The sequence below is a fragment of the Pygoscelis adeliae genome, unplaced genomic scaffold (assembly GCF_000699105.1).
Source record: "Pygoscelis adeliae isolate BGI_AS28 unplaced genomic scaffold, ASM69910v1 Scaffold220, whole genome shotgun sequence".
In the NCBI taxonomy this organism is placed as follows: Eukaryota; Metazoa; Chordata; class Aves; order Sphenisciformes; family Spheniscidae; genus Pygoscelis; species Pygoscelis adeliae.
Window position 1 is genome coordinate 2922359 of NW_008824049.1, and position 15491 is coordinate 2937849.

General features: G+C 38.2%; 1 protein-coding gene across 6 annotated transcripts in view; it reads left to right on the top strand.

The window, feature by feature from the left end:
• The first annotated feature begins 2548 nt into the window (after positions 1-2548).
• NLGN1 (neuroligin 1) overlaps positions 2549-15491 on the top strand; it is a 325605-nt gene continuing 312662 nt past the window's right edge. For 3 of the 6 annotated variants that reach the window (XM_009333582.1, XM_009333584.1, XM_009333586.1), the window contains exons 1-2: positions 2746-3238; positions 3690-3749. In XM_009333582.1, the coding sequence (XP_009331857.1) occupies positions 2746-3238; positions 3690-3749 (553 nt within the window). Of the gene's footprint in view, positions 3239-3689; positions 3750-15491 lie in introns of all 6 variants that reach the window. The other 3 variants (XM_009333587.1, XM_009333588.1, XM_009333585.1) reach the window with 2 other exon arrangements.

The following is a 15491-nucleotide window of genomic DNA, read 5'->3' on the forward strand; positions in this document are numbered from 1 at the left end:
TAGATCACAGCAGAGTTGTTCAGCTGCAATGGCAAAACAGCTCATGGACAAGCTTAAAACTATAGCCCAGCTCTAGGATTTACTTTGAATTTACATTTACATTGAATTTACCATTTTAGGTATCAAAAATGTATTCAAAAGTTGTCTTAAGTCTGAAAACAGGTCTAAGACTTTTAGAATGAAAGTGCTAAATGAATTATTAGTAGCATCTTGGTAATTTCCCACATTGAACCAACTCAGCAGTTTGAAATGAAGAAGGATGCTATTGTCTGGTGCAGCTATGTTGGATTTGGTTTGTCCTCAGACCTTCCCCAGACCATGTAGATTAGCAGGAGGGCTACTGAGATTAAGTTCCTGCTATTTACAAGTTTGAGTCTGAGAAAGAAGAGAGAGTACATTTTTCTACTCCTGACAGGAAAAAAACCCAGATGTAAATTTCAAGACCTAGTGGAAAAGGTTTATATTTGTGGAGGTTTTTGAATACCACTAAGGAATAAGCTTCTATCTTTCTTTACAGTAGGTTGATGACCTACTGTACATCAACTCAGAAGAGCAAAGTTATACTAGGTGCCTTCTGCTCTGGCACCCGTCTATGTACTTTGTCTTTACTATTTCTCAAGTAATATTCTACTACCTTCAAAATTTGAAATGCAACAAAGCAACAGTCTTCCAAGAGGCAATTGTCTGCATGCCATTCTGTGTAAGTTTATTAAACTAAATGCAAACACGTACACCAAATTTGGGGAATTATTTTCTGCAGCTAAATTGGTGTGTTTCCAGCAAATGCTGAGAATTTGAAGCTGGAGAATGAAGGATGTAAGCCTGTTTGTTAATGCAGTTTCACAGTGAAGGTGTTAGAATTAGCAGAGAAAGAAAGGGAGAGAGAAAATTGTGGAAAAGCTTCATCTATCTCCTTATTGCCTTCTGAGATAGATTGTTCAGAGCTAAGGGAACACTAGACATGAACCAAATCTCCTGCTGTCCTATATAGCTTTTACAATCTCCTTTTTAATAACCCAAACTGCAGGGTAGTCTGACTATTAGACAAGGCATTCTTTTGGATTCTTTCTACAATGTGTATAGACATGATAAAAAAACAATTCTCGTTAAAGCTGCCAATGCTGTTTCAAAAGCAGGTGGTTTAAAATGTTTCCTATACAAAGCAAAACACATTTCTTGTGCATTACACACTGCTTAATAGGGAGTGTAAGATTACACTGCTATGTTGTGCATAACACTGCATTTTAAATAATAGGATATTGTAAGTTGTGTTGGAAGTATGTTTAACATGAATATGGAAGATATAATGATATGCACTGAGCAATTTTCAGAAGTGCTGGAACACAGCCTTGTGTGACAACCTCTGAGCTAAAGTAGTTGAAAATAAAATCTGGAATTTGAGATTATACAGACTCTGATCCTAACTGATTATTTTTCTAGGATATTGTTCAGTCAGCATGTGGGTATATGAAAGATAAGATTTCTACTGTCCTATGGGAATGTTTATTTTATAAATTAAGGATGGTAGGGATTGAGCGCATTCATCATGCATTTTCATTTTTCACCAAAGTCAGTAGTTCATAAGGAATGCAGGATTGGTCTGAAGTAAAAATTGTGATACACAGCTCCATCCTTAAACTGTCTGTTCATACCCTTTTCCAAATCGGTTTTGAAAAAAACCACTGAGGTCCATCCAGTTATACTTCTGTGCAAATTCAGAGTTTGCCATTCACTTCAGTGGGAGCAGATTTTGGTCCTTCATTGATGTGAACATTTCACTCTGTAGGTGTTTTTCATCAGCTATCAGAAACTTGTGGAATAAGAAAACCATATAAAGTATGGTAAATCAGGTTATCATGAATAAGCACAGTAATTCATGTTATCCTTACAAATATATTCCAGTTGCCTCAATGTTTTAATCAGAAGTTGTATTTTAAAATGAACAAAAAAATGCTTGTATGTAGTATAATCTGCTTTTAATGAAATAAAATGCATCTGAGCCTTCAGTATGCCTATCTTAATTTCACTATCTTCTGCTTTAAGAAATAATTACTTTCGTTTTGATAAATCAACTTGTGCAAACAAGGTGAAAATTGATTATGAGCTGATTAAGTTAAACAAAATATTAAGATAAACACTTATGTAATGTAGCCTGGCAGCAAATTGCTTATTCTTAAAAAGGTGAATTTTAAAAATGTATTTTCTGTGAGTCTTGTTTCTTCTGAAAAATCTCTGTAACTTCAACAGGTGACATTATAGATAATCCAGTAATCAGTGTTTCACCTGCCATTTCATGGACCCATAAACTACTGCAATTTTACTTACATGACTCTAGCAACTATTAATGTATGTAAATAACTTGTGAAACATCTAGTTATCACTCTGCTCATATTAGCTCTTTCATACTAATGATTTATTTTCATTTTCTCCAGGACATAGACCTGCGGCTAACTGGATTTGATTTATAAGAGGGGATTCTGCAGTAAATGGCTACTCTCTTCATATTGCTGCTATGGAAAACAGAATTGTCAATAGGATGTAGTCTGATAAATAGTGCTGAGTGAAGATGCAGCTTCAATAAGTGTGAAATCAATGGAAGATACTTACCGCATGAAAAGCCTTTTGAGATTTTTCTGACAGGCACCTATTTAGGAAACTTGATCTGTTTCCTTCGGTTGCCCTGTTTTTACACCAGTGGATACAAATCAGATTGCTTCATTGTAGTTACACAACTAATGTGGGACCATGGCCTTTCCAAGATCCATGTGGCTGAACTGTGTATGGAGAGTGATGATAGTCCGCCTGTTACACATGGGATTGAATGCCACTTTTGCTTTTTGTACACTTGGATTTTTGCTTCACGCTGCAGCTGTGTCCTCCCAAAAATTGGATGATACCAACCCAGTGGTGACCACCAACTTTGGCAAGATAAGAGGGATAAAGAAGGAACTTAATAATGAAATTTTGGGACCCGTTATTCAGTTTCTTGGGGTTCCGTATGCTGCCCCTCCAACAGGGGAGCGCCGCTTTCAACCTCCTGAGCCTCCGTCTCCCTGGGGAGATATCAAAAATACCACTCAGTTTGCTCCAGTGTGTCCCCAGAACATTATAGAAGGCAGACTGCCTGAAGTCATGCTTCCCGTGTGGTTTACTAATAACTTGGATGTAGTTTCCACCTATGTACAAGATCAGAATGAAGACTGCCTCTATTTAAATATCTATGTCCCAACCGAGGATGGTGAGTTAATAGCAGGCAAAACAGGGAGATCTTTTTATTTTCCTGTTAGACGTTCTAACAATATTAATTCACATGTACTGGTAGCTTGCATGGCTTTCTGTGTTTGCATGCCAGCATATTATATGTATGCATGCTGCTTTTCTGTGTATGCATCTGTCCTTGTTTTTTGTTTTTTTTTTTTTTTTTTTTTTTTCTTTCTGTCTACACTCATTTTTTTCTCCCACAGCACGTGTACTTTTAGGTCAAAGTTGGTACCTAATTCTCATTGCCACCCACTGACTTCTGGGAAGATGCATCAACACCTTATCCATTGCATGTGCAGGCACAACGAGTTGAGAATCTTCCGCACCTAATAAAGCAGGTCATATTTAAGTTAGATAGTGGTGTTGCATGCTCCTACTGTCTGTGATGGAGCTCCATGTTATTTTCTAGTCTTCTATTCATTTTTCAGTCAAAAGAATATCCAAGGAATGTGCCAGAAAACCCGGCAAGAAAATTTGTAGAAAAGGAGGTATGTATAAAGTGTACAAAAAAAAAAAATGGGGGAAAGATCAAAACCTTGCGAAGGAAGAACGAATAATACAGCTGAAAGAGGCTGATTTGCTGGTGCTGTGAAGTGAGCTGTTAGGGACTATCATGTCCTAACGAAGCCAGAAAGGTATTTAAAGAGAGGACCGTGTAAAGCAGATGAGAAGATAACATTTGTAAAGCCTGAACTCAGTTGCACCTGATCATCTCTCTTGCACTATCTCATGCTGACCTTATTGGCAGCTTCTCTGTCTTGGCCTCATGGTTTAGAGGTGTGTCTGTCACTCGTACGTAGATACAGTATGTTGTATATGCATGCGCAGGAGGTAGCTCATATGCCTGGGGCCTGGTACTATTGCCATTGAAGTTGCTGGCACGGCTCCACAGCTCCGTATTCCAGTGCCGTAGCATAATGGCTATGATGTATTGTAGCAAAGCAGAGCTGAAAATCTACATTGACTTTCTACGTGATACGCCCTATTTTCTTGGAACGGTGTTAACTTTCCTGATATGTAGATGTGAAACACTTTTTTTCATTTACACACTTCTAAAAGTGAGCGTTGATTTCCTTTATTATGTGATTACAGCTCTCTTTGTAAAGCCGAAAATCTCTTAATATTGTGACATGGTACTTTGGAAACTAGGCTGCTTTTGGAAGCTTCGGAAACTTGGCTTCTACCCTTTTCATGTTAGATAGTATGGAAGAATTTGCAGATTTCTTTGTGAACATTTGCAAATTCCCGAAGCAAGTGATATGTGATATAGAAGGTATATTTTGGTGCTGATTTAAAGTAGGTGTTTGGTACTAGTTTAAAGTGCTAATCTTGTAATACTTTACACATTTGTTGTACATCAAATTATTTTTCTTTATTGTCTTCTTTAAAATAATGTGTTATTTAATAGCTGGGCTACATTTGAATCTAGAATACTTTTTAGGGTAAACAGATTAGTGTGGACATACACGGTTGCCTATTAGCTGTAATCCGTATTTTTTATATCAGTTGCTGTATGTCCCTGTCATTCCAGAACAAATACATTTTAGGAAAGTGTCATAGCAGGAAATGGTTTAGAGTTGGGCAAAGTTCAACTCTGTAAACTCTGTATTAGGCTTTTAAGGTGATATCTAGGCATCTAAATGAAGGTGGCCTTATTTTCCAAGGGTTTTGCTCTTACAGCTCCTACTGGCTATTAGTTGTAGTTAGTTGTTAATTATTAATTGTTAATTGTAGTTGCTCAATGTATGCTTTTTTAGATGTCTAAATCCACTTTCAGTGACTTAAGGCAATTTGTTTTTAAAGTGTTGGGCTTTGAGGCAACTTCTAATGTTTTCTGTTAGGGAATTTTTGCTCAGTGCTGTAAAAATACAGTTGTTTAAGCTGGATTCCCAAAGTTGGAAACAAAGATAATCAGGGTACTGTGAGCAACGTCACTTCTTCACACATCATTCAAGTTAGAATAACTGCTGTCATTTATATGCATTCAATTAATGTGCAGTGCTGCAGCAGTTATTACTCAGTTCATCAAGCATGTGTAATTAGCTGAGCAACTTTCACTTCCTATCACCCAGATGCTGATTCACAAAGTCATAAATAAAGATGCAGATCTCCATCATTGTTCTCAGAAAGCATCTTCTCCTATGAGAGAATATTAAAAAACAAAATCAGAAAAATAGCAAAAATAAAGGGAGGGAGAGCCCAGTAGATGAGAAAGTCATGTTTATTGTCCTGTGAGCCTGAAGGAGAATAAAGAGGGAGTTATTTGAAATTCAGTAGGTACCTTTCCAGTTGAATTCACTGCACACACAGCACAATAAAAAGCAGCAGAAGCCTACCTTTTCCTGTCGACAAGTGCGGAGAACTTCTGAATACCTTCAGCCTGGGCAGTTGGCATCCTGTAGAAATCTCTGTTCTTCGAGTAACTCATGCTCTACTCACCTGTATATAACCTAAGATTATCTTTGGCATGGATTTCCCCCTTACCTAGTAGTAAAAAGAATCATGTTGTAGAACAAAGTTGCAATAGAGTCACAGCATCTTAGCAGCAACAGCAGCTTGGAAATAGCATTGGTTTTGTATGAGAAAGAAGAAAGGCCCAATATTCCCTCTTTTGCTGGATTTTTAGATTGCAGTCATTTCATTATATTAAGTGATGAAAATTACTGGAAAGAGAAAATACGAAAATAAGCAGCAGGCTTTTACACCATCTTTTTAATTAATAAAGGATATATAAATTCAAAGTGACTGAACCAACAACCGTATGCTATCGTATATATTGCTTGATTGTTTCTTATTGCATGAAATAGATTAATTAGATAAATAAATTAGTATCTATACTTAATTGTCAGGTGTGGGACCTGAGAAAATTCAAAATTTTGAAGAACAGGGAGTAATCTGATGAAGATAGATGCAGAAATGAAAGGAATTCTATCCCTCAGTCATGCTAGAGATTGTAATGAGCATTATAACCATTACCACCTGTTGGTGGGATTTGGACATGCACACTGCAGAGACTACAAAATGGTAGGCTGGAGCTGGGTGAAAAGGAATGAGACAACATAGCATGCTTTTTGCTAAATATGGATGCCTATATTTCAGTATACTTCATCTTCAATTTACTGATTCAGTAGGTAAAGAGAGATCATCTGTTTTCGTGTCTTTTGCTTCAGGTACGTGAAGGTCAAATGTTATGGGTACGTATACAAGCAGAAACCTCTCTGTTCGCTAGGGCTGGTTTTAGGAAATCTGTGCAAAGGCATCTAATTAATTTTGTGTTGTTTTTTTTAGAGGATAGATGCCATAATTCTAAATTTTAATAGAACCTAGGCTATATTGCAGGTAACACCATTTTACTGACTGATATTAATTATATAGTTGATTATGTGGTATTTCCTGAATTTCCTGACAAACTTTTGCATCATTTCTAGGGAATACCTGAATAGTTTGCACTGTTTGGTATTTCAGATCTCTATTTTACTTTATAGTCAAAGCACAAATATTTTACTTGTGATCTAGAATGACAGGGTAACTTATTATCTCTTAGGAGGACTGTGCATCCTGCTTTAGCTGCATGCCTGTGTTTTTTTTAATACTCTATATTAATTTCTTTGCGTTGCAACAGTTTGCACGATGAATTTCCTACTTTAATGACAACTACATAAAGAAAATTTGAAAATGATCACTAATGAGACCACTAAAAGAAACCCCTGGTATTGTGTGTTCTGCACTTGGGATGGTAGTATGCTCTTTTTTATGAACTTGTACTGAAGCCTTCATATTGCCTGAAGATATCTGAATGTGAAAATGTGCAGGTGTAGTTTTTGTAGAGAATATGATATATACTCAATGTCATGGAACTAGGCACATGCAGTTTTGGATACATTAGTATTTGTAGGAGAATTGGGAGTAGAATAAGGAAAGAAATCACTTGATCCTCACTTTTATGTTTAGTAATTGTCAGTGGCTAAGAGACCACCCAACGTCAGTGACTTCTTCACACGTGGATTCTGTTTCTTATTCTAGTCGGTGCAGTGAATAAATTTTAAATGCAAAGAATCATGATCTGAACTACCTCATGTGAGAGCGTAGGATTAGACAGCTCTATTAATATTTATGTCTCCTAATGGGTTACTTGATTTTCAGAGCAAAGCTCCCAACACCATACTTTCTGGGTTATGGCTGTGGTTACTATGGACACATAGGAACATATATACATACATACAAATACATTCTTGGAAATGAAATGCAAATGACAGTGCTATAATCTCATCCTGCTTTGAACATTCATTGTTTTCAATAGAGAATATGTTCAGAATTAACATCAGTTGTGATTTGTAAATGGCACTGATAACTTTAAGGCTTTTAAGCTTAGCAGTATGAAATATTTTTTACAACCCTAAGCAGAAATGAAAAGAGCCCAGTTTAGCCTGTTACCCTGTGTTTCTGTTGGGTGTTTGTTCCAATACTCCATTTAACTATCCTAGAACTGTTTACTTAGCATCAAATTTTGGAAAAGAGGAATTAATGCAACATGTGCAGTTCCTACGGACTTCATTAAATGAACTTCTTTCTATATACCTGTTTCAGCTCTGAAATCAACCAGAAAAGGGAAAGCTGAGACCTGTTAAAATGTGTATTTCCACTGGCAAAATTGTCAATCAGTGATCAGATTCTTTTTTTCTAAATATGTGATGTAGAAAATAATATCAAAGTAATGGACTTGTAGATGGTATATTGTCAAAAATGATCGATATATTCTTTCTGCATGGCCATATAAATGAAAAGTATGAAATCTAAGGTGTGAGCCTCCATCACTGTAGACTGAGCTATGTCAAAATACGTTGCATTGCCAGTAGGCTAACAACATGCCTTTGCAGACCATTGCCAGGGCTCGTGGTGACTTGAGAGTGAGCGTCAAAGCCCACAGAGCTACCTTAGTGCATATTTTGGTGTATATCAACCGTTACAAAGGGTGTATATCTTCATCAGGCCACTTTGAAAATTCATAATGAATTATTTGCCTGTAGTATATTTGTGTCAGTAGTTGCCTGCACACATTTGAAGTTTTGCCACCATTCACCCTTGCTGGCTCCTGGCTGAAGAGCCTCCATCCTCATTCTGGCCTCGTGAGGCCAGAATTCATCTCTGTGGTATCAGCAGGCACAAATGTAGTCCGTAATCCTGAACTCCAGTGCTATGCACTAAGACACCAAGATTGTTCTATTTTTCTATTCCTTTTTGAAGCACTGTATTCCTGTTTTTCATTCGTCAGATACCACTGCAGCATTTCCTATTATACTAGTAATACATGGAAGAAGATAATGAAGCAAACATTGTCTTGTACAGACCTTTTCATCCTTTCACAATCTAAAGCTGTTAGTGTCAGTTAACAGCATTTTTCAAAGATGTGCAGTAGGTTTATGTCATATTTGAAATAAAATGTTTAAACTCTGATGTACTTTCTACAGTCGTCTTTCTGGGTGAGCCAATGCTTGACAATAGAAGACTTTGCAGACTGCATTTTAAGACTCCAGTCATCTTAAATGCCATCAACACTGGTCAAAGTCCTCTGTAAATGTCTGGTTGTTCAGGCTCTGAGCTCTTGCTGACCACACAGTCGTCGTGCTGTCATTGCTTTGTTCATATATCTTGACAGTGCTTATAGCTCTAACAGGTCTTAAATTCTGATCTAATTCCATTCCTTGTCCATTATTTTACTGCTTTCTTTTCATTTTCTACATCCTCCCACACACAGGCTCTAAAATAGTACTGTTACCCTGATAATACTAAGTTGGATAAGACTGGTTTGTGCTTCTTCCCCTGGCCTTTCTTGGGTTGGACCAGTTGTACTCAGTAAACCACTGTGAGATGGTTTTCCTTTCAATCTGCTAGTTTCTAATTTATCATTTAAAGCCAGAATGGACAAATATTATAACAAATAGCTATATAAGTATAATTGTACATTTTCAGGAGAAACATTTGAGTAACTAATATAACTTTTGGATAACTATTATTTTCTGCTTGCTTTTTTTGTCAGTTTTTCCCTGTATTGTAGTATTATTCCTTTGCTCTTCTCTGTGTTCATGCTCTTCTTTTCTTTGTTTCCTTATAATACACATGGATACAAATATGTTTAGTATTCTTTGCATATTTTTTGAAGCTTGAAATGTGATGCTTACATGTGTCAAACCATTGTTAAGGATCATCTCAATTATAATGTTAATAATCTGCTTGCATCTATCTGCTTGCTATCTGTTATAGCTTGCATATTGCTCCAGTATAATTAAATTTTTTTTCAAATTCTTTTCACTTATAGTTCTTTAGCCCTTTTCATTTTTACTTAACTTTATGTTGTCAAATTTACGTGTCTTCTCTACTTTGATATGTATAGTATTATTAAATATACTCTGCATTCAGAACCCAACTACTTTAATGAGCTTAACATAAATGAGATTTGTTTCTGGGATATCAAACCATTTCCTTCTGTTTTAATATTACTATCTTTTATTTTACTTTCTTATGCTTGTAATAATGAAGATTTGTCCTAAAAAGAAGCAGCACTGAACAACACAAGGCTAAGGGAAGTGGGGCAAAGCTGACTTTAAGCCATGTTTGCACCTATATTCTAACACATTGCTGGGACCAGAGGGGTCTCTGGCCAGAATTGGAGCCACCTCAGGTCTGCTCTAAGTGAATGCAGAAATTGCAAGACACATGGAAATGGCATAGTGCAGGTGCTGCAGCTGATTTTCCCTTCCAGAGTTTTGCCAAAGTGTTTTGAAACATTTCAGCAGCAACAGTAAATCATGTTGCTAATTCTTCTGCTGTGGGAATTCTTTTAATACCCCTTTATGCTATCAGAGCAGTAATCAGAATCTGCCCTGGTAGAGTTTTCTATACACTTTTTATTGAGGATGGCTTTTGCCTTTCCTATTCATACTGACAGTACAGGAAATGCATAGTAAGTTTAGTCTTAGGAATGTGTTTGAAGAGAAGGAAAATTACCTGGCTGAAGAATGTCTCATTCTTCAGCTGATAAAGCTCTAGAAGAAGTTCCTTTATTGAAATATCATTGTCTTGTAAAGATCTGTCCACCAAGGGGGATGGAGGGACAATAAATATTCTGCAGGGTTTCTGTGTTTGCAGGGGTATAGCCAGCAGATTCAACCAAAAAGACATATTTTGGGAGAAGATCATAGCTGGTATGACTGGAAAGCTTTAGCAGCAGCTGTGCTGGAGTGCTGTGCCCTGAAGGAAGGCTCGCAGTCCCTCAGCAGCTGCCAGGGACTCCTCTGCACACGGGCCTTTTCCCAAGCATTTTATGGTGGTCTGGGATCTGTCCCTTTATGTTGCAGAGGAATCAGAGTACAGTTTGTATGCTGTTGTGGGTGCTATTCACATCTTCCTTCTCTTAGTGGTAATTTACAAATCAATGCCTTGTGAGATGCTGAGCTACCATAGGATTATTAGGTTTGAGCTTGTGCTGGTTTTGGCTGGGGTAGAGTTAATTTTCTTCATAGTAGCTGGTACAGTGCTGTGTTTTGGATTTGTGCTGAAAACAGTGTTGATAACACAGGGATGTTTTAGTTACTGCTGGGCAGTGCTTACACAGAGTCAAGGCCTTTTCTGCTTCTCACCCCACCCCACCAGCGAGTAGGCTGGGGGTGCACAAGAAGCTGGGAGGGGACACAGCCAGGACAGCTGACCCCAACTGACCACAGGGATATTCCACACCGTATGACTTCATGCTCAGCATATAAAGCTGGGGAAAGGGGAGGGACATTCAGAGTGATGGCGTTTGTCTTCCCAAGTAACCGTTACGCGTGATGGAGCCCTGCTTTCCTGGAGATGGCTGAACACCTGCCTGCCGATGGGAAGCAGTGAATGAATTCCTTGTTTTGCTTTGCTTGTGTGCACGGCTTTTGCTTTACCTATTAAACTGTCTTTATCTCAACCCACAAGTTTTCTCACTTTTACTCTCCCGATTCTCTCTCCCGTCCCACCGGGGGAGAATGAGCGAGTGGCTGTGTGGTGCTCAGTTGCCAGCTGGGGTTAAACCATGAGAAAGCGACATTAATGTCAGTGTTTTTGGATCAGGCCCTGCAGAGGCAAAGTATTGAGGTCTCTTGATATGATTTAATATTTGTTTAAATATTTTTTCATCCTTATTTTGTAATGTGTGGAAAATCATATATATAGTATATATATAGAAAGATAATCTAGTAAGGCGAAATCTATAGGAGACAGACAGCCATTTATTATTTGTGTTCTGGAAAGCTTCCATTTGTTAAATTTCACCCTTTTTGTAAAGGCCTTCTTTAATTATTAGCTGAAAAATCAGGTATTTATGTAATTACCATAATTATATCTACACATCTAGTGTACTTGCAATTATTTCATTAAAAATTGTAATTATTATACAATTATAGGGGATAACGACGTCCTTGTAACATGTTGCAGAAGCCCTAATTAAGTGGTGGCATAAATGAATTGGAAGTGATTTTGAAGTTTTGAATATTGTTTTATCAGAAATATCAGAAGTGATTCATCCACATTATGAACTGGCAGTAAAACCTCTCCAAAGTTATTTTGAGAAAAGATTTCACAGAGCTTGTGGAAAAGGATTTGTCTCTATTGCCTTTCTGTCTTTACTTTCTGTTCTGTATGTTCTTACACCTAAAAACTGTCTCCAGATTTTTAATGGAAAGGTGCATTGTATAAGAAGAAGATTGCACAGCTTGCTGAATCTTTCTAGAAGGCTCAGCCCAGAGCAAATAGGATCTATGTGCAAGCACAGTCTGTACTTAGACATCCTTCTTCTATACAGAGGGGAAAACCTATCCAACAGTTGGTTCAAGATGGTGAAAAAGCTCCACTAAATATAAGGAGGTTTTCATTACGTGCTGGGTTTCGATGATCTGCTTGTATATTGGAATGTCCAAATAATGCAACTCCAGGTGTTGGGGAAAGAGAGACAAAATTCCTCTTGTAGCACCGGTCCGTGTGATGCTCCAAGCACAGGAGGTGGACAAAACAGCGTAGATACAGAGGAACCCTATGCAGCATCTCCCTTTCTCTTCTCCAGAGGGGGTGGGGAATGACAGGCAAGGATAACATATGCCAGAATCTACCAAAACCTCAGGATCACAGATTTCTCATCCTCTTTCATGTCAACTTTCTGTAGCGTACAGATGATCTCTCTTCTCTCCCTTCAGTTGATTTTGAAAGTCATTGAAGATGGCAGTAAGGCATATATAATTTTTAGGCTTATTTTATCACTCTGTTTTTTTAAATCTAATACAGCGTGTTCTTAAGTGATGGGTGTATAACAGTGTACCTATGGCATGACTGGCAACCATGCAGCCACCCTTACCATGACATCCGCCTCAGTTTTGCTTCTAAAGACAGCACCCTGCTGTTGGCCTGAGGCTCTGGGCAGACCAGCTGGAGGGGCCTCCCATCTCCCTTGCACCCGGCTGCTTACCTCCTACCTACCAGCTGGGGCTCCTCCTCCAGTCTTTGCTCCCAGTTTTGTCAGGGGAATGACTCATGCGCATTCTTCCCAGTTACTTCAGATGCATTCAGGCAGGTTAGACAAACCTTCTGTTTAATTCACTTAATTGACATCAGCTCATTTTTGCTCAAGCCTGATTAAGGAGGGTTTGCAGGATCTTCTCTAATGCTGAATTTTAATGTTGCACAAAAGGATGGAGACAAAGCTCCAAGAGGCTCCAGGAGATCCTGGAGGTAGCAGTAATACCTTACTGTACCCTGAGCTGCAGAAAGACCATCCGTTCATGGCCTGGAGAAGAGCTCCCTGGTTCTACCATCTTGTGTCAAGGTTCCTTGCTGAGGCAGCCAACACAAGCACTGATTTGCTCAGACGGTTGTGGTGCTTTTCTAAGAACTTGCTGCCCTTTAACCAGAAGCTGAGCCACCACCGTTGTTGTCAGGCTCCATTCCAGTGCCCTGGCAGGGATTTTTTTAGTTTCTGCCAACACTAATCTTTGCTTTTCAGTCTTTAATATATTAGTATTAATGTAGTGAACAGGCAAACAGAACATACCATTCACCAGCTGGATCTAGCTGAACCAATGAGAATTTAGTCTCTGAGAATCCTCATTTCCAGAGCAATAGTTTGAATGAGATGGACCCAGTGGTACGGGAATATGAAACATGCATTTATCTACGTATATGTGTGTACATATACAGTCATAAACAGATTTGAAAGCTCAAAGGAAAGCTAGTACAATTTGTCTTACTTGATTGCAAAATTGATATTGATTCTTATGTTTTCATATTTATTTTAAAATGCCAAAAAGAATTTGGAGTTTTTTTTAAGTCTGAACTTAGTTGCTGAAGGGCAGATCTAAGATACTTATGTGAACCAAAGAGATATTACAGAAGATTTTGCACATTTAACTACTCCAAGACTGCTTTCGTTAATGATAGTGCCCCATGATCTATGTAGTATTTCGGATCCATGAAATATTACTGTATATAGCTGTTGTAGAGGCAGGTTTATTTCATGAAATTTCACAAGAAATCATCAGGCTGTAAACCTAGATTTTAAAATCTTAGTTCTTTCCCTGTTTGTTTATGATGCTAAACTCAGACAAAGTACCCCTCTGAATCAATTAACAGCTGCGCTATGTGGAAAAGGAAAGAGAATTAAGTTTGTTTTCTACACTTTTCAGTCATTAACTGAGCCATTTTTTAAGGACAAATGGATTACTTTTGCTAGAAACAATACATTTTGAAACAAAAAATAATTGCTATAGTTAAGTGCTGAAGCACCTGCAGTATCTTTTATATGAAGTTTCCATAGATGAAGTCTCACATAAAGGAAGAAACAAAAGATGCATCGATTGTCTTTTCTTTAAAGTGCCATGAAGCCCTTGATTAACTGGCAATTCTTGCAGTGTTGCAGTTGCAATTCTTTAAGTTTTGAAGGTATTACTTGCCCAAGAGCACATTTTGATACTAGATCATGGGAAATGGGTGCTTGAGTTTTATAGAGATACGGGTGATTGCTGAAGAGGTCACAGTAAAAGCCCCCCCCCATCCTGAATCTGGGTCTATAAGCGGAAGTCCCTCTCATCCCCTTCTGTGTGCATTATATTCTGTGTTGTTCACATGTGAAAGAGAACATTGCCCCTTGAACTGTGAAACAGTCATGTGTTTTTGACAGGCCGATGTTGTTTCTGTTCCTGACATCTTTGAAAGATGGCTGCCGAAACGTGGTTAGGCATGAGAGGGACGTTCGCTTGCAGAGGTGAGCTGGGAGACAGAAGATGTGCTGAAAGAAGCAGGAAGGGGATTTGACAGCAAAGAGGGCTCCTGACACACATGTTGAAGCAGGTGTACACTGCCAGGCAGTGTGCAAACCAAGCATAGAAATTGGAAAGGCAAAATAAGACCGAGAAGAAGGCAATGCACAATTCTATTCTGCAGTTTTAAGTGGCAGAAACTATTTTTCTCTCCGGAGTTTGCTAACATATATTAGCTGCTGTTTTTCTGCCCAGAGCTTTGACATACTCAACTGCAAAGCTAGTTTGGCTGAGTAACAGCACAACAAACAAGCAGCAGTCAAAGGAGAGAGGAAGAAACAAATTATTTACCAGAAATGCTCCATATCCCCTTCCACGCTTGACATTTGCACTGTGCAAGAGGTCTGGCTGTCACACCTTGTCCAGTGCTTGGGCATGTGTTAGAGGACATGTCACAAAATAGGTTTGACCTAAGGTAGAGCAAAAGCTAGCCCTTCATATTGCTCAATTAAAATTAGATAAACTCAGCAGTAAGTCAGATTTTGGCCTGTTGTTTGAATGATGAATATTCTTCTAAATGCTGTCGCTTCCTTAAAGAAATACAGTGGTTTCTTTTGAATTTTAAGTGACTTTGGATTGATATTCTGTGTGAGTGATTATGTGGCTCAGTGAATACTGTTGTTATTATTAGCAATTTTGAGTGTTAACCTCTTCACTGCTGAAATCTCCAAGTGCAGCGTACCATTGTACCGGCACTCAGGAACTAGAAAGGTTAAGAAGCCATTGAAACACATTCAGGAAATGTCATAATTTTCAGGCTGATGAAGTGCTAGCCTGGAAGAGAACAAAGAAACAATGACAATAATTACATTTACTTTATGCTTGCGAAGAAGACCGTTTGAAGGAGAGCGGGCTGTAGACAGTAGCTCATTTTTGGTTCTGCCCCCATTAGTTTATGTC